General features: G+C 50.4%; 15 protein-coding genes across 15 annotated transcripts; 4 read left to right on the top strand and 11 right to left on the bottom strand.

The window, feature by feature from the left end:
* Nucleotides 1-77: 77 nt before the first annotated feature.
* Nucleotides 78-985, bottom strand: BCR37DRAFT_382845 (uncharacterized protein). The gene is made up of 2 exons (XM_040869965.1): nucleotides 887-985; nucleotides 78-836 (listed from the first exon to the last, which is right to left on the bottom strand). Exons 1-2 carry the CDS (start codon nucleotides 977-979, stop codon nucleotides 552-554), a joined length of 378 nt encoding a protein of 125 aa, XP_040722953.1. The 5' UTR covers nucleotides 980-985; the 3' UTR covers nucleotides 78-551.
* A 236-nt stretch (nucleotides 986-1,221) lies between these two features.
* On the bottom strand, nucleotides 1,222-2,055 carry BCR37DRAFT_382831 (uncharacterized protein; the record flags this gene model as incomplete). Its single annotated transcript, XM_040869964.1, has 3 exons — nucleotides 1,734-2,055; nucleotides 1,502-1,689; nucleotides 1,222-1,451 (listed from the first exon to the last, which is right to left on the bottom strand). Coding segments are annotated over exons 2-3 (296 nt in total), but the record flags the coding sequence as incomplete, so codon positions are not given.
* On the top strand, nucleotides 1,500-2,586 carry BCR37DRAFT_382818 (uncharacterized protein). The gene is made up of 2 exons (XM_040869963.1): nucleotides 1,500-1,924; nucleotides 1,961-2,586. Exons 1-2 carry the CDS (start codon nucleotides 1,836-1,838, stop codon nucleotides 2,298-2,300), a joined length of 429 nt encoding a protein of 142 aa, XP_040722951.1. The 5' UTR covers nucleotides 1,500-1,835; the 3' UTR covers nucleotides 2,301-2,586.
* BCR37DRAFT_382814 (uncharacterized protein) lies at nucleotides 2,489-3,148 on the bottom strand. The gene has a single exon (XM_040869962.1). It carries the CDS (start codon nucleotides 2,962-2,964, stop codon nucleotides 2,638-2,640), a length of 327 nt encoding a protein of 108 aa, XP_040722950.1. The 5' UTR covers nucleotides 2,965-3,148; the 3' UTR covers nucleotides 2,489-2,637.
* BCR37DRAFT_389145 (uncharacterized protein) lies at nucleotides 3,045-3,617 on the bottom strand (the record flags this gene model as incomplete). The annotated part of the gene is made up of 1 exon (XM_040870701.1): nucleotides 3,045-3,617. The coding sequence occupies one exon, from the start codon at nucleotides 3,615-3,617 to the stop codon at nucleotides 3,045-3,047; it is 573 nt and encodes a 190-aa protein (XP_040722949.1).
* BCR37DRAFT_382803 (uncharacterized protein) lies at nucleotides 3,375-4,337 on the bottom strand. The gene has a single exon (XM_040869961.1). It carries the CDS (start codon nucleotides 3,926-3,928, stop codon nucleotides 3,689-3,691), a length of 240 nt encoding a protein of 79 aa, XP_040722948.1. The 5' UTR covers nucleotides 3,929-4,337; the 3' UTR covers nucleotides 3,375-3,688.
* Nucleotides 4,324-4,793, bottom strand: BCR37DRAFT_394951 (uncharacterized protein; the record flags this gene model as incomplete). The annotated part of the gene is made up of 2 exons (XM_040871546.1): nucleotides 4,324-4,673; nucleotides 4,718-4,793. The coding sequence occupies 2 exons, from the start codon at nucleotides 4,791-4,793 to the stop codon at nucleotides 4,324-4,326; spliced, it is 426 nt and encodes a 141-aa protein (XP_040722947.1).
* Nucleotides 4,794-5,796: 1,003 nt separating this feature from the next.
* Nucleotides 5,797-6,649, bottom strand: BCR37DRAFT_382799 (uncharacterized protein). Its single transcript, XM_040869960.1, has one exon. It carries the CDS (start codon nucleotides 6,574-6,576, stop codon nucleotides 5,923-5,925), a length of 654 nt encoding a protein of 217 aa, XP_040722946.1. The 5' UTR covers nucleotides 6,577-6,649; the 3' UTR covers nucleotides 5,797-5,922.
* A 353-nt stretch (nucleotides 6,650-7,002) lies between these two features.
* BCR37DRAFT_382797 (protein transport protein BOS1) lies at nucleotides 7,003-8,060 on the bottom strand. Its single transcript, XM_040869959.1, has one exon. It carries the CDS (start codon nucleotides 7,987-7,989, stop codon nucleotides 7,285-7,287), a length of 705 nt encoding a protein of 234 aa, XP_040722945.1. The 5' UTR covers nucleotides 7,990-8,060; the 3' UTR covers nucleotides 7,003-7,284.
* A 115-nt stretch (nucleotides 8,061-8,175) lies between these two features.
* BCR37DRAFT_382796 (ubiquinol-cytochrome C reductase hinge protein-domain-containing protein) lies at nucleotides 8,176-8,864 on the top strand. The gene is made up of 3 exons (XM_040869958.1): nucleotides 8,176-8,313; nucleotides 8,470-8,680; nucleotides 8,737-8,864. The coding sequence occupies exons 1-3, from the start codon at nucleotides 8,181-8,183 to the stop codon at nucleotides 8,810-8,812; spliced, it is 420 nt and encodes a 139-aa protein (XP_040722944.1). The 5' UTR covers nucleotides 8,176-8,180; the 3' UTR covers nucleotides 8,813-8,864.
* BCR37DRAFT_371140 (Phytochelatin synthase-domain-containing protein) lies at nucleotides 8,858-10,452 on the top strand (the record flags this gene model as incomplete). The annotated part of the gene is made up of 2 exons (XM_040868343.1): nucleotides 8,858-9,935; nucleotides 9,982-10,452. Exons 1-2 carry the CDS (start codon nucleotides 9,126-9,128, stop codon nucleotides 10,450-10,452), a joined length of 1,281 nt encoding a protein of 426 aa, XP_040722943.1. The 5' UTR covers nucleotides 8,858-9,125.
* A 356-nt stretch (nucleotides 10,453-10,808) lies between these two features.
* On the top strand, nucleotides 10,809-11,332 carry BCR37DRAFT_403548 (40S ribosomal protein S18; the record flags this gene model as incomplete). The annotated part of the gene is made up of 2 exons (XM_040872012.1): nucleotides 10,809-10,834; nucleotides 10,891-11,332. The coding sequence occupies 2 exons, from the start codon at nucleotides 10,809-10,811 to the stop codon at nucleotides 11,330-11,332; spliced, it is 468 nt and encodes a 155-aa protein (XP_040722942.1).
* A 114-nt stretch (nucleotides 11,333-11,446) lies between these two features.
* On the bottom strand, nucleotides 11,447-12,265 carry BCR37DRAFT_394947 (uncharacterized protein; the record flags this gene model as incomplete). Its single annotated transcript, XM_040871545.1, has 1 exon — nucleotides 11,447-12,265. The coding sequence occupies one exon, from the start codon at nucleotides 12,263-12,265 to the stop codon at nucleotides 11,447-11,449; it is 819 nt and encodes a 272-aa protein (XP_040722941.1).
* A 700-nt stretch (nucleotides 12,266-12,965) lies between these two features.
* On the bottom strand, nucleotides 12,966-13,382 carry BCR37DRAFT_338672 (ribosomal protein S7 domain-containing protein; the record flags this gene model as incomplete). Its single annotated transcript, XM_040867307.1, has 1 exon — nucleotides 12,966-13,382. A coding segment is annotated over one exon (417 nt), but the record flags the coding sequence as incomplete, so codon positions are not given.
* A 434-nt stretch (nucleotides 13,383-13,816) lies between these two features.
* BCR37DRAFT_148090 (putative glycerol kinase) lies at nucleotides 13,817-16,126 on the bottom strand. Its single transcript, XM_040866099.1, has 3 exons — nucleotides 15,641-16,126; nucleotides 14,311-15,588; nucleotides 13,817-14,261 (listed from the first exon to the last, which is right to left on the bottom strand). Exons 1-3 carry the CDS (start codon nucleotides 15,641-15,643, stop codon nucleotides 13,968-13,970), a joined length of 1,575 nt encoding a protein of 524 aa, XP_040722939.1. The 5' UTR covers nucleotides 15,644-16,126; the 3' UTR covers nucleotides 13,817-13,967.
* Nucleotides 16,127-16,558: the final 432 nt, after the last annotated feature.

Genomic DNA, 16,558 nt, shown 5'->3' with positions numbered 1-16,558 from the left:
ATAGCAGTTCAGCCGATTCGGTCTCTAAGTGCACGAAAATCATGCCGACCGCGTGTGCCCTTGATACGTCCGGGCGCGTCGCCTGCGCACATCAATGTTACAACAATCATGTGCATCATTTACGGGAGAAGGATTCTAGATGAAGATCTGAAGATTCTGGCCTTTTCATTCAACACGAGGCTTCTGAGTATTCAATGGCTGCGAGGAAACTGGATCATCTAACGCGTACAGTGCTCCAGATAGTGAAAAGACCGAACCCAATTTTCAGGGGTAGAACTAATGGTGGCAGCAAACTTGCCTCTTGAGTGGTCACGGATGCAGAGCCAATGAGCCACCGGCAAGGGTACCTCTGAAATTTCATCAATCTGAGTCTTTACCCGATATACGGCTGTGTATGATAGACGAAACGCATGTCAAGTATGTTAGAGCGTAGTAGCCAATGCTACTTTGCAGAGAAAGCCTTTCATCTGAAGGTCAAGCAGGATTCAGATTCTACTTCCGCCTATTAAGTAACAATAGGATCTGCAACATTGATAGTCGAGCGACTTGCATCAGTCATAGTGGAGTGTGGCACCTGCATTTTGCCCATTGCCTCCATAGGTATTCGAAACAGTGCCCGACTTGGTCGAAGGACCGGAGGATGTTCTCCCCACCTCTGCAGGACACTCGAATCCATGCGGCAGACCGTAGTAGTACCAGTCTGGGTCCATCTTTGCACACGAACAATGTTTTGTCTTGCGTTGGTGACAACGTAAACCTGTTTGAAGAAGCCCGGGTTCGCCTTCAGTCGTCCAGTTTCCAAGCTTACTGGCGAACCTTGTATGCAAATCGTGTCGCTGGCAGTCTGAGCCTCCGTGTAGACGAAGCACAATTAGGATCGACTTACAGTCACAAGTGCTGTCCCAAGTGCTCTCCGATTGCGATCGAACGGGTTCTGAAGAGAGACCAGCACAGACACCACTATCAGCCACGCAGCCATCGAGTTTCCGCTCCTCTCCTTCCTTAGTGTCAGTCGCATTGAGGGCTGCTGTATAGTCCTCCATCCCTACGGAAAATTTGGACCGGCAGATTACCGGTGGAAATTACCAGAATAAAACCGGCAGAATACCGGCGGAAAATCCCCAACTTCGCAGGCGCAGTAACACCAGCAGACTACCGGCAGACTACCGGCAGACTACCGGCGGTAATAAGCACGCCTTTACCAGAGTCAACCGGAGGATTACCAGAGGATACCACCTGCCAACGGGTGAGCTCAATAGATGCTGTAGCGACAGTGGGGGTAGCAACTAGACCATCTACGACACACTACAGACGTGCTGCCGCTTTCTTGGCCTTCTTTGTAGACTTGCGCGCCTTTTTGCTTGTGATGCTGCAGTCTTGGCCTCGGTCATAGTAGCGCTGCCTTGCTCAGCATCCTGTGCTCTACGTGATAGTTTTGATTTTCTTCCAGACTAGAAATGCATCGTTAGTATGTCATGGTAGGAGTAGTAGAAGTGCATACCGTGCGAGATGAGGAGGCAAATCGATCTTTGCTTGACTTCTGGCCACTGGTCAGTCTTATATCACCAAAGATGGAACAGACTTGCCTTGGAAACATGAGAATTCTTGTTTGCTTGACGCTACATCTTGTTAGCCAATGTTTCCTCCGCATAATTGGCTCACATTGTGCTGAGACGAAGTTAGCTGCAACTGAATATGTTAGTGAGGCACATCAGGCAGAAGGAGGAACCCACAACTCTCGATGCAGCCTTGTCAATACCATTGTCTTCAAAGAGGACGGAAGCGTGTGTCTCGCAGCGGGTGTTCTCATTATCGACGCGAGCAGATGACGGTCCATGGGCAACGTCGTGCTCGTGGATGATATCATCGTCCTGGAAAGAAGCAGCAGTAGTAGTCTCTCTGTAGACTTTGGCTTTGCGCTTCTGTAAGCGCGTCAGTCAAGAGCTTGCAAGGTACAGAGACACTGTCACCGCTTCATCAACCACCTTCGTGTGGAGCTGGCGGATAGTCAAGGTGATTCAATGTCCATGAGCCCATTCCAGCACAGGAAAAGCCTTTTCCAACTTGTGAATGACCGATTGGAGCTTCCCAACGTTGCGGTGACGCCATGTGACCATCCTGCCTTGCGCATCGACCAGAATCTGGTGAGTGTCCATCATGTACCGTGCATGTGCAGTGATGGTGTTCCAGGTGGCGTCGCGCAATGGCGTTCGTGGCCAGAATCCCATGGCGAGTCGAAGAGTCTTTGTCGAGGGACTATCGAATCCAGAGAAGCTATGCGACGTGCGCTTGGATCTTAATGGTATATCGATATGCTCAATAGATCCTGCGAGCCTGTTGTAGTCGTCCAGACTGTCTGTGGGAGACTCCTCTTCTTATCTGGGTCAGTCGAAGGTATCGCGCTTGCAGCGTGCACAGCTCACGCGAGCAGAGGACGACATGTCTTGAGGAAAGTGATCGAGCACCTTCAGATGCCACAGGCTCGAGTGTGAGAGCTCAAGGACTGTGAGGTGTTGTCTACGAGCAGCAAGACGGTGCAGAGCAGATGCGTGTGCTGGTCATCCCATCTCGTCCTGAAGTGACAAGACAAGAGTGAAGCAAAACGGCAAAGTCAACGACTCCTAAGATCCACTAGCGCTACACTCTTCCAGTTTTCAGCCTACAAACGCCAGCTTGTGATCGTGGCCAAGATGCAAAGTGGCTAGTCGTCAGGGCACCACAAAGATCTTCGTTGTGAAGTGTGCTGCGAATGACCTCCGTTCGCGAAGCAAGGTCGCGTTCAATGAGCAGACGCATGAAGCGCCTGAGGTTAGCAACAATGCGATAGTGAGCTATGAGGAAGTTTTCTATCTGCTTGAACACGATAGCAGGCATTTTGCGATCATCAGAGTCTTTAAGACCAAGTTGTCGTGCGGCGCAAAGTCTCTCAGCAAGCAGCAAGCAAGGACACATATTGCAGGTCATTGTGCCAGTTTGCCGTCTTCTTGGACCAATTGGCCTATTTGAGAGAACAGAGCTCGACAAGAAAAGAGCAGGCAAGCTGCTTAAGCGAAAACGACGCTTACGAGAGCAGAAGCACTCTTTATGGGTAGCTGAGGGCTATCGAATTCAGTATAAATAGCTTCTAGATTTGATGATGAGCGGATGTTGGCCTCTGTTCGCTTGATAACAGTGATTGACTTGTGTGTTGTCTGCCTTTTGGCGTGGCTCAGTGATCCGCCTCTCCATATCCGCTGGTTTTCCTCCGGTGTGCAAGTTTGGAAGTCGGTTGGCTCCGGTAATCCGCTGTGCTTGGAAAATTTCTCACGGTAATCCACCGGTTGGCTCTGGTACACTCCGGTAAATTTTCCGTAGGGCATGAACACAACTCTGCACATCGTCTCACAATCATCATAATCAAGAAAGTCTTCCACCGTCAATTGCAAAGTCTTCTGGAACTTGAACTGCCAGCGCTGACATCCAGAGCCTGCAAAGTTCATGTTTTCTTTGGTGACATACTTGTCGATATCGCTATCCACTTGTCGGCCCATGTAGTATTCCATTGATATCACAGCAGGCAGCATGATCATGGCTCCTGAAATCCAAAAAAGAGAAGTTATAGCGTCAACTCGCCTCATGTTGAGTGCTGACTCGTCGTTGCTGAAGGTGGTGGTTGCGTGACTGGTAGCTGAGCAGCTGGTCAGCGGTTTTAATACCCTATCCTTGTGCTGACAGCAATCTCAGAGATGAGTCGCGGAGGCGGTGGAACACTCCTGCTCATTTCTGAGAGCCCAAATACATGCGACGCTACGTGATGTGGACCACCTGCTCGCGCTAAAGCTCCGGATGTGCAAATTTCAGGGGTACAAGAAATGAGGCTGAAGTTCACGAACACGAAGCCTGCGCCGAGTGGAGAGCTTTGTTTATGGAGTGTCTCTTTCTTTACCATGACTTGACTCCCATGCAGTCAGTAATTCCTCTGCCAATGATACAATTGCGAAGACACTTGGGCGTAAGATGGTGGCAGATTACTTTGGCGTCGTTGTCATGAAGTTGCTTGGCGTTTGCGAAATGGGTATGAAGGTCGAGAGGTGCACATGTACAGGGGCTCTGGCAGCAGCAAATACAAGCTCATTGGAGGGAAGTCTGAGAAGGAGGGCTTGCTCAGCCTTGCGCCATATTCGCAATACAGGGTAGGCCTACTGCTCAGCTTGACGCAAGATCATGCTGCAGCTCGACGCAACCCAACAGACTTTGCCGTTTGTTGTTCACAAGCTTATTATCAACGCTATGCTATGCGCAAACATAAAGGGTATCGTCATTCATCGCGAATCAAGAGCAGATTCATCCAAAGTACCGTAGAATGGAAAAGAATGCCACGAGTGTCAGGAAGCAGCCACCATAAAAGACGTAACGAGCGCCTTTCGTCCGTTGCTCAATGAAGCGAATTGTCCCACTGCTCAAGCCCATCTTGACGGCCACATCGCGGAGTCGTTCTTGAGTGCCCTTGAGAGTTGCCGTTTGATCGCGCAAATCGCTCAGACTGGCAAGCCCAGCTTCGATATACTCATCCAGCGCGCCAGATACCCGATTGAGAGCTGAGGCTTCCTTCATATTGCCTTCGTGCCTGGACAATGTGGACTGCTGTCCTCCTGCTTGCTGCGCGCCACTGCTGCTATTGCTGTAGGGGTTGTCTGGTGTTGCATTGTGCGCGGCCGCCGACCCAATAGGTCCGGACGCTTTGCATGTGCTTGTTCTCCCTCTTGCTGCCCGTCCACCTTGTCAATTTGAAATATATTCAGTTTTTTAACCATGAAGGCGAAGTGGATTGAGGGTCGTCTTGCAGTAACAAATGTTGCGAAGAGAGGAGGGCAATGTAACCTCAATAGAGAGACCACCACAGGTACCACTATCGCCCACGCACTCACTGATCTCCTTTCTGCCCGTATATTGATTTGTATCCTGATCGATGGCTCGTTCCAATGCTTGAAGAAAGTCAAGCTCGCACATGGTCTCACATTCGGGCACATATGGCCTGACCTTTTGTACGGCTAGGTTCTTCTGGAACTTGAACTACCAGCGCTGGCATATGGAGCCATTGTAATCCATGGTCTCATCGGAGTCTTTAGCCGCATGCCTGCCCCCAAGGTTGATCGCAATGCGAACATGGAGGGGTGTGACAGCAGGCAGAACGGTGATCACCTCCAAAAGCCAACAAAGAACTGCGCGCTTCAGCTTCATATCGAGCCCTTAAGCTTGTCGTTGCAGCAGCAGCAGCAGCTAGACAGATTAGCGGTACAAATTGAAGGCATGCAGTAGATGTACCTATTGCAGTTCAGCCGATTGGTCTTTAAGTGCACGAAACACATTTTGATTGCATGTGCCCTTAATACGTCGGCGCGCTTCGCCAGCTGCGCACATCAATGTTACAACCTTGATGAGCATCGTTTATTTATCAAGATCTGAAGATTCTGGCCTTTTCGTTCAAGATGAGACTTCCGAGTAGTCACTGGCTGCGAGGAAATTGGATCATATAACGCGTACAGTGCTCCAGATAGTGAAAAGTCCGAACCCAATTTTCAAGGGTAGAACTAATGGTGGCAGCAAACTTGCCTCTTGAGTGGTCACGGATGCAAAGCCAGTGAGCCACGGGCAAGAGTTCGGCTGAAACCTCATCTATCCGAGTCTTTACGCGATATACGACTGTGTATGATAGACGAAACGCATGTCAAGTATGATCGAGCGTAGTAGCCAACGCTACTTTACAGAGAATAGTCTTTCATCTGAAGGTCAAGAGGATTGAGTCTCTCCTACGACACCTTCTAAGTAACAATAGGATCTGCATCATTGATAGTCGAGCAACTTGTATCATCGATACTGGAGCGTGGCACCTGCATTTTGCCCACTGCCTTCATAGGCATTCGAAACAGTGCCCGACTTGGTCTAAGAGTTGGGGAATGGATTCCCCACCTCGGCAGGACACTCTTTTCCATGCGGAAGACCGTAGTATTTGTTCTTTTTGTCGAACTTTGCACACGAACAATGACTTGCCTTGCGTTGATTACAATGTAACTTTGACTGAAGAAGCCCGGGATTGTCTTTAGTCGTCCAGTCCTCTTTGAGTCTGTCGGCAAACCTTTTATGCACCTCGTTTCGTTCGCATTGTGAGCCTCCGTGTAGACGAAGCGCAACCAAAGTCCCTATGCAGTAACAAGTGCCGCCCACTTGAAAGGATTCAGAAGACAAGCCAGCACAGACACCACTATCAGCCACACATCCGTCGAGCTTCTTCTCCCCTCCCTCCGTAATGTTGGTCGCCGTGAGGGCTGCTGTGAAATCCTTGAGAATTGCGATTGTGCACTTCTTTCCGCAAGGAGGTTCAGTAATGTCTCCCACCAAGGTGTGCAAAGTCTTCTGGAACTTGAACTGCCAGCGCTGACATCCAGAGCCTGCAAAGTTCATGTTATTTTTGCTGGCATCCTTGTCGATTTTGCTATCCGGTCGGCCAATATTGTATTGTTGAGACATCACAACAGGCAGCGTATTCATTGCTCCAATGAACCAGAAAAGAACAGCTTTAGTGTTGTCTCGCCTCATGTTAAGTGCTGGGTCGTCGTTGCTGAAGGTAGTTGTGCAGCTTTGTTAGTGAGCAGCTGATGGGCAGGTATTTATACCTTCTCCTGGTGCTGGCAGCAAGCTTTCAGAACACTCCTGCTCATTTCCGAGACCCATAATAATTGTAAGGCCATGCACAAATACGATGCTACATGATATGGACTTCCTGCTCGCGCCGTGCTAGAGCAGGCGCAGGTATAAATTCAGGGGTATATGAAACAAACACGGAAATTACGAATACGAAGTTTGCTCCGAGCGAAGAGCTTTATTTATGGAGTGTCTCTTTCTTTACAATGACTTGACTGCCATGCAGTCAGTAATTCCTCTGCCACTGATACAACTGCGAAGACACTTGGGCGTAAGATGGTGGCAGATTACCTTGGCGTCGTTGTCTAGGAGTTGCTTGGCGTTTGCGAAATGGATATGAAGGCGCAGGGGTGCACGTGTACAGGGGCTTTGGCAGCAGCAAATACAAGCTCAATGGAGAAAAGTCTGAGAAGGGGGGCTTGCTCAGCCTTGCGCCATATTCGCAATACAGCATAGGCCTACTGCTCAGCTTGACGCAAGATTGTGCTACAGCTCGACGCAACCCACAAGACTTTACCGTTTGTTGTTCACAAGCTTATTATCAACGCTATGCTATGCGCAAACATAAAGGGTATCGTCATTCATCGCGAATCAAGAGCAGATTCATCCAAAGTACCGTAGAATGAAAAAGAATGCCACGAGTGTCAAGAAGCAGCCACCATAAAAGACGTAACGATCGCCTTTCGTCCGTTGCTCAATGAAGCGAATTGTTTCACTGCTCAAGCCCATCTTGACGGCCACATCGCGGAGTCGTTTTTGAGTACCCTTGAGAGTGGCCGTTTGATCGCGCAAATCGCTCAGACTGGCGAGCCCAGCTTCGATATACTCATCCAGCGCGCCAGATACCCGATTGAGAGCTGATGCTTCCTTCATGTTGCCTTCGTGCCTTGACAATGTGGACTGCTGTCCTCCTGCTTGCTGCGCACCACTGCTGCTATTGCTGTACGGGTTATCTGGTGTTGCATTGGCATGCGGCCGCCGACCCAATAAGTCCTGACGATTTGCATGTGCTTGTTCTTCCTCTCGCTGCCTGCCGACCTTGTCGAATTCTTGCCGCAGCTCACTATGTTGCTTCCGTAGATCTTTCAGACGGGTGAGCAAACGATCTTGTTTCGCTTCATTTGTTTCTGCTTTAACAAGAGATTCATAGTCGTCGAGCAAACGACCCAGTGAGGTAAGGGAGACGCCAATTTGGCCCTTCAGAGAAGAGATGGAGCTGTTGGTGGATGTGTTTTTAGCAAGCGCGTCGAGATCTTTGCGCAAGAGGCCGATTTGACGGACACAATTGTTGCCAATGACGGATGCCATAGTGAGGATATCTCAGCAGGCAGTCTGGGCCGTCTCCCGAACACAGGCCTGGTAGAGAGAAGGCGTATGCAGCGTCGAGTGCGTTTTGTCGCGTTGTTCTGTACAGACCCTAACCCTGATTTGGTCCCGGGAAAAGACGACGACAGAGGGCGACTCATTCTCCTTCGCAAAGACTTCTGCAAAGAGAGACCATGGCATTGACATCCTGGGTCAGCGAGCTGTTCACGGTGCATGCCGAATCAGCGACAACGGTGGCGGAGACACCTTCAAATACCGAGTCTGTGTCGAGCAAGAACGAGGAGGCAGTAGAGGAGACTGAGGAAGGTAAGGCTTTTATGCGTACACGGGTGGTGTGAGTCCTGCTCTTGTGAGATGGTCCGGTGCAGGGCTGCTTGTGGTACCAGCACCGCGATCGTCCGCGGGCCAAGGCTCTACCTGATGTACGGATGCAATACGTAGACAGACTAACGCGCACCTTAGCACCAGAAGAGGAGGAAGCAGAAGAAGAGGAAGAAGAGGAGGAGGAAGAAGAAGAAGAAGAAGAAGAAGAGGCAGAAGACGAGATGCCTGTGATTCGGGAGCAATGCGAGGGTTCCAAGGCGTGTGCACCTCTTAAGCACCACTTTGATGAGTGCCAGGAGCGCGTCATGAAGGCGTCTGAGGAGGAAGATCACCACGGCCATGAAGACTGGTAGGTCACTCTTCTTTCAACAAAGAAATCAAGTACAGCTGCTGACCAATATTTAGCACGGAGGAGATGTTCCACTTGATGCACTGCGTGGATGAGTGCTCGGCCAACAAGGTGTTCGCGAAGCTCAAGTAGAGACAGCTAGACTTGGGCTAGATGTGTACTTGCCTATATTTCTTCCTCGTTGCCTATTGCTCTTGCTCTCCTGACCACGCACCACCACTAAGACAACGTATTGAACTCAAGTTTGAGCTGCTTCTCCTGACTCGCTTCTGCTTTGTTGATGTTGCCGCGCTAGTGTTTGCTCCAGTCGCATCTCCTGAAGCCAGACTCTCTGTCTATGCTCCTGCTTCTATTCCTAGCTTCCTTCCATCAAACGCTCTCTTTGCCAATTTGCTAGATTACCGCACAACCAGCTGCTGACCAGCCTGCTACAAGACCGTTGCAGATGAGCTATCCACCTAGAGCTACACCTCTCTACGATGCGCCCTGGCCTGACGATGGTTATGATGAGCCTACACAACAGCTCAGTATGCCCGTTCCTGGTGCTTGGCAAACGATGCATGAAACCATGTACCCGCCGCCATTGCCAGTACGCTCGCCTCCACCTGTTGCTCCAATGACACAGTCGACTGCTTGGCCGCCTCTCCAACCAGCACCAGCACCAGTGCCAGCGCCAGCGCCAGCACCAGCAGGGCCAGCTCAACCGGCCGTCACGTATCATGGTCGACCCCTGCCATCACTTTGTGTGCCTTTTACCTCGCCACACTCTCAAGCACTCCTACAACAAGCCATGCAAGATGGTCTAGCGCGGATTTATTTCCCACTAGCAGGACAATACCTGACGCAATCTGAACCTGCGTTTTGCGGACTTGCTACGTTATGCATGATTTTAAATGCAGCGAATATTGATCCACGACAGACGTGGAAGGGTGTTTGGCGATGGTACACAGAGACCATGTTGAGTTGTTGTCGACCGCTTGCTACCATTGAGAAGCAAGGGATCACGATGGCTGAATTTTTGTGTTTAGCACGGTGTAATGGGTTGGATGCCTGGGCACGCAGTGTGGATGCACAGCAAGGCTTGACGATACAGGAACTTGAACGGGATATGATGGCGAGTTGTAGGAGTGAGGATCTGTTTATGGCATTGAGCTATGGACGCAAGGCTTTGGGACAAACGGGTGAGGGACATTTCTCACCGTTGGCTGCGTATTGCAGGGATGCCGATGGTCAAGCTTGGTGTCTGGTTTTGGATGTACGACCATATCCAAAATGTGTGAGTGATGGCTAACACAGGACAGGTTGCGAGGTTCAAGTATTGCAGTTACTGGGTGACGCTTGAATCGCTCTTTGAAGCAATCTGTACGAAAGACCCAGAAACCGGTCGTGCACGCGGCTACTGCCTCTTGTCGAAAAGTACAGGAGCAAGTAATTCCTGCCAGGCTGTTGACTTTCGAGAGCCAGCAATTGTGCATATCAGCCTGGACAAGAATCAGGCGCGTCAGCTGTTCAGTATTCCTGGTCTTGCTGCATCACGCACTGTTCGGGAGCTGAAGGGCAAAGCAGCTGATCTGAAGGCCTTTAGTGGGTGTATCAGCTTGGTTCCCTTGGAAGCGTATAAGCAGCACCCTGAGGCAGCTGAGCGTGTGGAGGAGCAGCAGCGTCAACTACGGAACAGTGGGTGGTCGATGCAGGATTTGTTTTATGCTGGGTTGGTGGAACACCTCAACAGCCGTGTTGGGAGGTATGTTCTAGTCTATGATTCTATGTGATGACGAGCTAACATGCAGTGCGAGTGTGCCTGGTGTGTGCCGTGTGGTGATTGAGCAGATGAAGCGGTCCCTGCAGCAGCTGTGTGGATGCTGCGAGGCTGAGCGGGCAGATGGGTGCTGTTCTGCTTCTACCATCTCTGCTGCTGCTACAATTGCTTCTACTGGTACTATTACTACTGGTACTGCTGCTACTGCTACTGCTTCTACTCCTCTGTCTGTGTATTCACATTCGCTGAGTCAGCAGGCCCGGTTCAGCAGTCGCGCGCAATAAACAAGAAATAGTCAGAAACAGTCAGAAACACCCAGCAGACAGTACAAGAGACCAGTACAATCAAGTAGACAGAACACAAACAGCCATGTCCTCCCTCGTGGTCCCAGAAAAGTCAGTCCTCCCCTGTTTCAGGCAAGAGGCCATACACTGACACATTCTGCTTATAGGAACACCTTCCAACACATCCTCCGTCTCCTCAACACAAACGTCGATGGCCGCGTCAAGATCATGTTCGCCCTCACACAGATCAAGGGTGTCGGTAGGCGATACTCCAACCTCGTCTGCAAGAAGGCAGATATAGATCTCAACAAGCGCGCCGGCGAGCTCACCGTGGAGGAACTCGAGCGTGTTGTGACCATCATGCAGAACCCACAGCAGTACAAGATCCCAGACTGGTTCCTCAACAGGCAGCGTGACTTCACCACAGGCGAGACAACACAGGCATTGGCTAATGCAGTCGATACCAAGGCGCGTGATGATCTTGAGCGACTCAAGAAGATCAAGGCACACCGTGGTCTTCGTCACTACTGGGGCCTGCGTGTCCGTGGTCAGCACACAAAGACTACTGGCCGTCGCGGAAAGACAGTCGGTGTGTCTAAGAAGAAGTAGACTAATGCTTGTCCTTTCCTTCTCACTCTAGCATTTACATGAACACAACTAAAAAGCTTTCCTTGATATCCTTCCAACGCATGCATTGACTAATTGCGTTACCTGCTATGATACTCATTCATCAAACTGCGGCGACGCATATAATCCAAGAGCAGCACCAGGTGCGCCACTCACGCTTCCTCGACAATCCACCTCCATCGCCAACCGCAAAGATGCCATCCTTGCATTCTGCCATTCAAGCTGGCCCGACGAGCGACACCGATCAGGTGGATACGGCCAACTTTTCGCATCCTCTACTTTCCGCTTCTTTCCACGACCTGTAGGAAATACGTGTGTGGCAGGGGTCAGGGCGGGTGTTGGCCAGTATGGTGTTGGTGCTGGTGGTACGGGTGATGCTGAAAGACAAGCCTGTTGATTCCTCGTATCAGTCTGTTGCAGCAGCTCCCTTGACCACATCTCTCGCTCTTGCTCATCCACATTATCGTGCATATCCAGCAAATATCCAGCTAAATGCGTATAAGAACCCTTTGTCTCTGCTTGTAGCCAGGCACTCGCATGACAAGCACCAAGTAACCCACCATGCCACGTCGGTTCAGATCTCGTTTTAGCCGGCTGTGACGCATCAGCCAGGTAGCCATGCACAGGTCGCTGCTCATCAGGCCGTGTGAGGGCTGATGTAGCGAGCGGAGTTGATTCAGGTTTCGGATGCAACGCGGGTGGTGTCTGGTGCAATGGAGGCGATCGCAAGGTACTGCGGAGTGCGGACTCATGAGCTGTGCAAGGACCTGCTGGACCTGTACCAAGCGAGATGGTCCAGCTGCAAGAAGCCGATTCGATCTGTTTCAATCCAGGTCGTGCATCCTTGGTTGTGTTGTTATTGGTAGCCTGGATATCGGATGGTCCTGCAATAGGTGTCGTGTAGCTGACTTGCATCTTGATGCAGAAGGAGAAGGATCCTTGAGCAGCAGGAGACTCTCTATTATACACAGACTCGCGCGATCGGTGAAGTCCGAACAAGGTGGAGACCTGGCAACGACGTAGCAGCGATCGATCGAAAATGTGCTTCAGCAGTTAAATCGAGACACTCCTGGTACTCTGTATCAGAAGGCCTACTCGTATATAGCTGCTGTTGTATGCTGCACAGAGTAATGTTGTAGAGACACGACACAACTCGCTCTTTTCAACGATGACCAGGTTGTGTCCAGGGACGGAGTCGCCATTTTATGAGAATTGGTAGGATTTGTGCCATTTCAGGAGCCGAGTGTTGACAAAGCATAGCGTCATGCATGGTAACAGAAGAGACTAGAAGAGCAAAGAGCATTGGCAGCTGCAGCTGCAGCGTGTACGGAGTCTTCACGGAGAGCAAAGAGTACTTTGACATCTCTCGCTTAGCAAGTGCATTAAAGTCAGTCAGGCAGAGCAAAGCATGGGAGAGCATGCATCCGATCGTCCGCATGAGCACAGACAAGCAGCAGGCCCCGGGGGCTCCCTTATCCCATTGTTGTGTGGTTTTGTGTCTTTGTCTGAATTTCAAATCGACAGAAATGACAAAAGAGATGAGCTTTGTCTCGACGTGTACAGATATCAAGAGAATATGAGTAGATGAGCATTGTCTTGAACCTAGACACTACGACTTGATAGCCGCATTCGCACGACTCGCCAAAGCCAACTTGTGTACAGCCAACTGCTTTTGAAAGGCACTACTCGTTCCATCCAGCACAGCCCCGAGTTCCTGTGCAAACCGCTCAGCAAAGGACTTGCTCGTGCGTTTCGCTGCAGATTCCAAGACCCACGTCACAGCACGTCTGCGACTTCCCTTTTGTGTGAGGGGAATCGGTACTGGGATGTTTTTGGAGCCTTGCTTGCGTTGAATCAACTTCATCAGTGGCGATACACGCTCAATTGCTTCCTTCATAAGACGTAGTGGATCTTGTCCAGCAACGGCTGCTCGTTTCCTCAACAAATTGAGCGTTTCCTGGATCCTCGACTGTGCTTGTGATTTCTTACCGTGACGCATCGTCAAGCCAACAAGATGCTGCAGGACTTCATCGTTCCTTGGTGCAAACTTATCAAGATTCGTACTGGCGCCAGGTACATCGCCATGAGATTCCTTCGAAGCAGCTTTTGATTCTCCAGAAGCGGCAGCAGCAGCAGCATCCTTGACGACCTGCGGCGCATGTTTCTTCGCCTCGGGGGATTCATTCAAGACTTCAGAAATAGGCTTCCCTTCATCCTTCTCTGTAGGTGACCGTTCACCCTTCAAGATATTATCATACGCAACGGCCTCTTCATTGACGTGTGGCATCGTCTTGCCATCTTGAGGCGCACTGGACTTGCCATCTTTACTGGATGGCGTTGCATAGTATCGTACAGCGAGCGGTCTCGCTGTGCTTGCGAGGCGGATAGATCGGAGCATCAGTACAGAGCTGATGGGATTGAAATATAGCTAGCTGGTGACAAGTCGTCGTTGAAGATGTATATGACAAGGTGTAAATAAGCAGTCATAAATTTATTGCATGTATTTGCTTATTGATCTGGCAACCATGGCCATATGTCAATGCGATAGACTTATGCGAAACCTTTCTGATAGCCCGCCATCTACATCACAACTTCACAAGCGAGTCTTGCCGGTGAGTCACTTTTGCCTCTCTTCTTCCTCCTCCTCGTCATCATCATTGAGCCAACCAACAGCACGCTCAACAGCTTTGTTCCAGAGCTTGTATCGCTTTGCCCTATCCTTCTCATCATTCTTTGGTACAAATTCAGTCATACCAAGTTGGTTGACATTCTTGAGTTCATCAATGGATTTGTAGATACCCACAGCAAGACCTGCAGCAATGGCCGAACCCAATGCCGTTGATTCACGCATCTGTGGGCGTTCAACAGAGATACCAATGATGTCTGCTTGAATCTGCATAATCACATCCGACTGTCTTGTTAGTCACACATCCATGTTTTTGAAAGACAAAGAAACTTACGTTGGTCATACCGCCATCCACGCGCAATGCAGCAAGTGCTTTACCGGAATCCTGAGACATGGCATCCAGAATAGCTTTTGTCTGGAAGCAAGTCGCTTCGATTGTTGCACGAGCGATATGCTGCTTTGTAGAATACGCCGTCAATCCCAAAATTGTACCACGAGCATCGTCTCTCCAGTACGGTGCAAAGAGACCTGAAAAGGCAGTAACAAAGACAACACCACCGGTATCTTTCACTTGTGATGCCAACTCACCAATCTCGGCAGCATCGCTAATCAAACCGAGCTGATCGCGTGTCCATTTGATGGCACTGCCTGCAACTGCAATGGATCCTTCGAGTGCGTACACTGGTTTCGCATCACGACCAAATTGGTAGCCGACGGTTGTCAAAAGGCCATTCTTCGAAATGACGGGTTCTTCGCCTGTGTTCATGAGAAGGAACGAGCCTGTGCCGTAGGTAGATTTCGCTGTACCTTCCTCGAAACATAGCTGACCCACCAGTGCTGCAGATTGATCACCGAGGATACCGGCCACTGGAATGCCCTTGAGTGGACCTGCTGGAATCTCACCATAAATCTCAGACGACGAGACAACCTCCGGCAAGTGGATGCCCTCAAACTGCCAAAAGTCCTTGACGAGTGATTCATCATAATTGAGTGTCTTGATGTTACACAACATGGTGCGAGAAGCGTTGGAGGCATCGGTAATGTGTAGACCGCCGTTGATACCACCCGTAAGATTGTACAGGACCCAGGAATCAATGGTGCCAAAGCACAAGTTGCCAGCTTCACGGCATTCGCGAACAACAGGCAAGTGCTCAAGCATCCAAGTAAGCTTGACGGCAGCAAAGTAGGTGGAGAGTGGCAGACCACATTTGGCGTGTACTTGATCGGCGCCTTTGCGTTTATTGAGTTTCTCAACTGTCTTTGTTGTTCGTGCATCTGACCAGACAATGGCATTGGTCAAGTGCTTGCCGGTGGATTTATCCCAAACAACGGTTGTCTCGCGCTGGTTGGTGAGACCGATTGCTTTGATTTGTGAGGCGCGGTAGCCTTTTTGCACAAATTGCGAGACACCACGCTCGATGCAGGTCATGATGTTGTCGAGGATCTCCTTTGGGTCATGCTCGACCCACGATGGGTGTGGGTAGATTTGCTTGTGCTCCATCTGGTGCGATGCTTCGATGCCGCCTTGGACATTGAAGATGAGGAAGCGGGTGGAGGTGGTGCCTTGGTCGATTGACCCGATGAAGGCCTCTTTGTCCATCGTGCTGCGGTACTGTGCCTGTTAGCATGACTGTTGAAAAGGATGAATTTTGGTCTGCACACACCATTGTTGGAGGAGTATGCGGAGGTTAAAAGGGAGGATGTGTGGGGATGGAGAAACAGGAAGATGGGCTCCTGTGCAGACTTTATAGACGAGAGGGGACACTTACACAGGACTAAGAGGTAGATGAAGACGGGGTGGCTGCTGCTGCTGCGGGTGTGGGGGATCGCTTTCTGCTTGTTCGTAGTTTCAATTCAAAATTCTTCCGGAGGCCACTTTCACCAAATACCCGGCAGCAACGGCTACTTGGTCCTTATATCGGTGTTGCGAGGATGTTCCAGCACCGGAGAGATGGCCAGCAGCCTGTTCTTCCTGCGCGACGGTAAGTCCGTGGTCATCTTGGCAAGTTGGCATCATTATAGCATGCGGAGAGTCGGACACATTGCCTCTGGACTCTGGAGAAGACCCCACAGAGCATGGATCAGGGGTACGGAGAATACTGTTATTTGCTGGAACAATCAGATGTCTGCTCACTGCTCTTATTGCCTGTCTTATGTCTGCCGGGGGCATTCTTCTAGCGGGTGAGCACTGAGCTGTGTGCCGCGGCCTGCAGTCTTCTGGCAAGATAGTGAGGCTGCTCCTCAGAGCATGAGGAAGAGTGACAACCTACAAGCGTAGGACTGTCAGGCTCCAGCATCGTTCAATTTTCAATAGCTTGCAGTGATTGTCGGCCTCGGCATTATGGAACTCAAGATGCAATGCCTACAGAGCCTTAGTTTCGAGCTCAAAGTGATGCACTTCAGCATGACAACACTCTCGCAGAAGGCCGGCGCCGAGTCGTGTGCTCGAGTGGGGGACATTGAGACTCGGCAGCTGCAAAGATGGTGGCCATGTAGACCTGGCACTTGTCCTGGACATCACTCTATGTGTAAGAAAGCAAGTATCCGATCGATGAAGCAGTGTTGTGACTGCTATTGGCCGA

Source organism: Protomyces lactucae-debilis, assembly GCF_002105105.1.
Source record: "Protomyces lactucae-debilis strain 12-1054 chromosome Unknown BCR37scaffold_20, whole genome shotgun sequence".
NCBI lineage: Eukaryota > Fungi > Ascomycota > Taphrinomycetes > Taphrinales > Protomycetaceae > Protomyces > Protomyces lactucae-debilis.
Note: the sequence above shows the minus strand (reverse complement) of the source record. Positions and strands in the feature narration are given on the sequence as shown.

Coding starts and splice junctions, on each gene's coding strand:
- BCR37DRAFT_382803 (XM_040869961.1), bottom strand. CDS start 3,928: ATGGTAAAGAAAGAGACACTCCATAAACAAAGCTCTCCACTCGGCGCA.
- BCR37DRAFT_382818 (XM_040869963.1), top strand. CDS start 1,836: ATGGGCAACGTCGTGCTCGTGGATGATATCATCGTCCTGGAAAGAAGC. Junction 1,925..1,960: donor GACTTTGGCTTTGCGCTTCT/GTAAGCGCGTCA, acceptor CAAGGTACAGAG/ACACTGTCACCGCTTCATCA.
- BCR37DRAFT_382845 (XM_040869965.1), bottom strand. CDS start 979: ATGGCTGCGTGGCTGATAGTGGTGTCTGTGCTGGTCTCTCTTCAGAAC. Junction 837..886: donor TTGGGACAGCACTTGTGACT/GTAAGTCGATCC, acceptor TCAGACTGCCAG/CGACACGATTTGCATACAAG.
- BCR37DRAFT_382796 (XM_040869958.1), top strand. CDS start 8,181: ATGGCATTGACATCCTGGGTCAGCGAGCTGTTCACGGTGCATGCCGAA. Junction 8,314..8,469: donor AGTAGAGGAGACTGAGGAAG/GTAAGGCTTTTA, acceptor CGCGCACCTTAG/CACCAGAAGAGGAGGAAGCA. Junction 8,681..8,736: donor CACCACGGCCATGAAGACTG/GTAGGTCACTCT, acceptor ACCAATATTTAG/CACGGAGGAGATGTTCCACT.
- BCR37DRAFT_382797 (XM_040869959.1), bottom strand. CDS start 7,989: ATGGCATCCGTCATTGGCAACAATTGTGTCCGTCAAATCGGCCTCTTG.
- BCR37DRAFT_382799 (XM_040869960.1), bottom strand. CDS start 6,576: ATGAGGCGAGACAACACTAAAGCTGTTCTTTTCTGGTTCATTGGAGCA.
- BCR37DRAFT_148090 (XM_040866099.1), bottom strand. Junction 14,262..14,310: donor TGGATGGCGGTATGACCAAC/GTAAGTTTCTTT, acceptor CTAACAAGACAG/TCGGATGTGATTATGCAGAT.
- BCR37DRAFT_382814 (XM_040869962.1), bottom strand. CDS start 2,964: ATGACCTGCAATATGTGTCCTTGCTTGCTGCTTGCTGAGAGACTTTGC.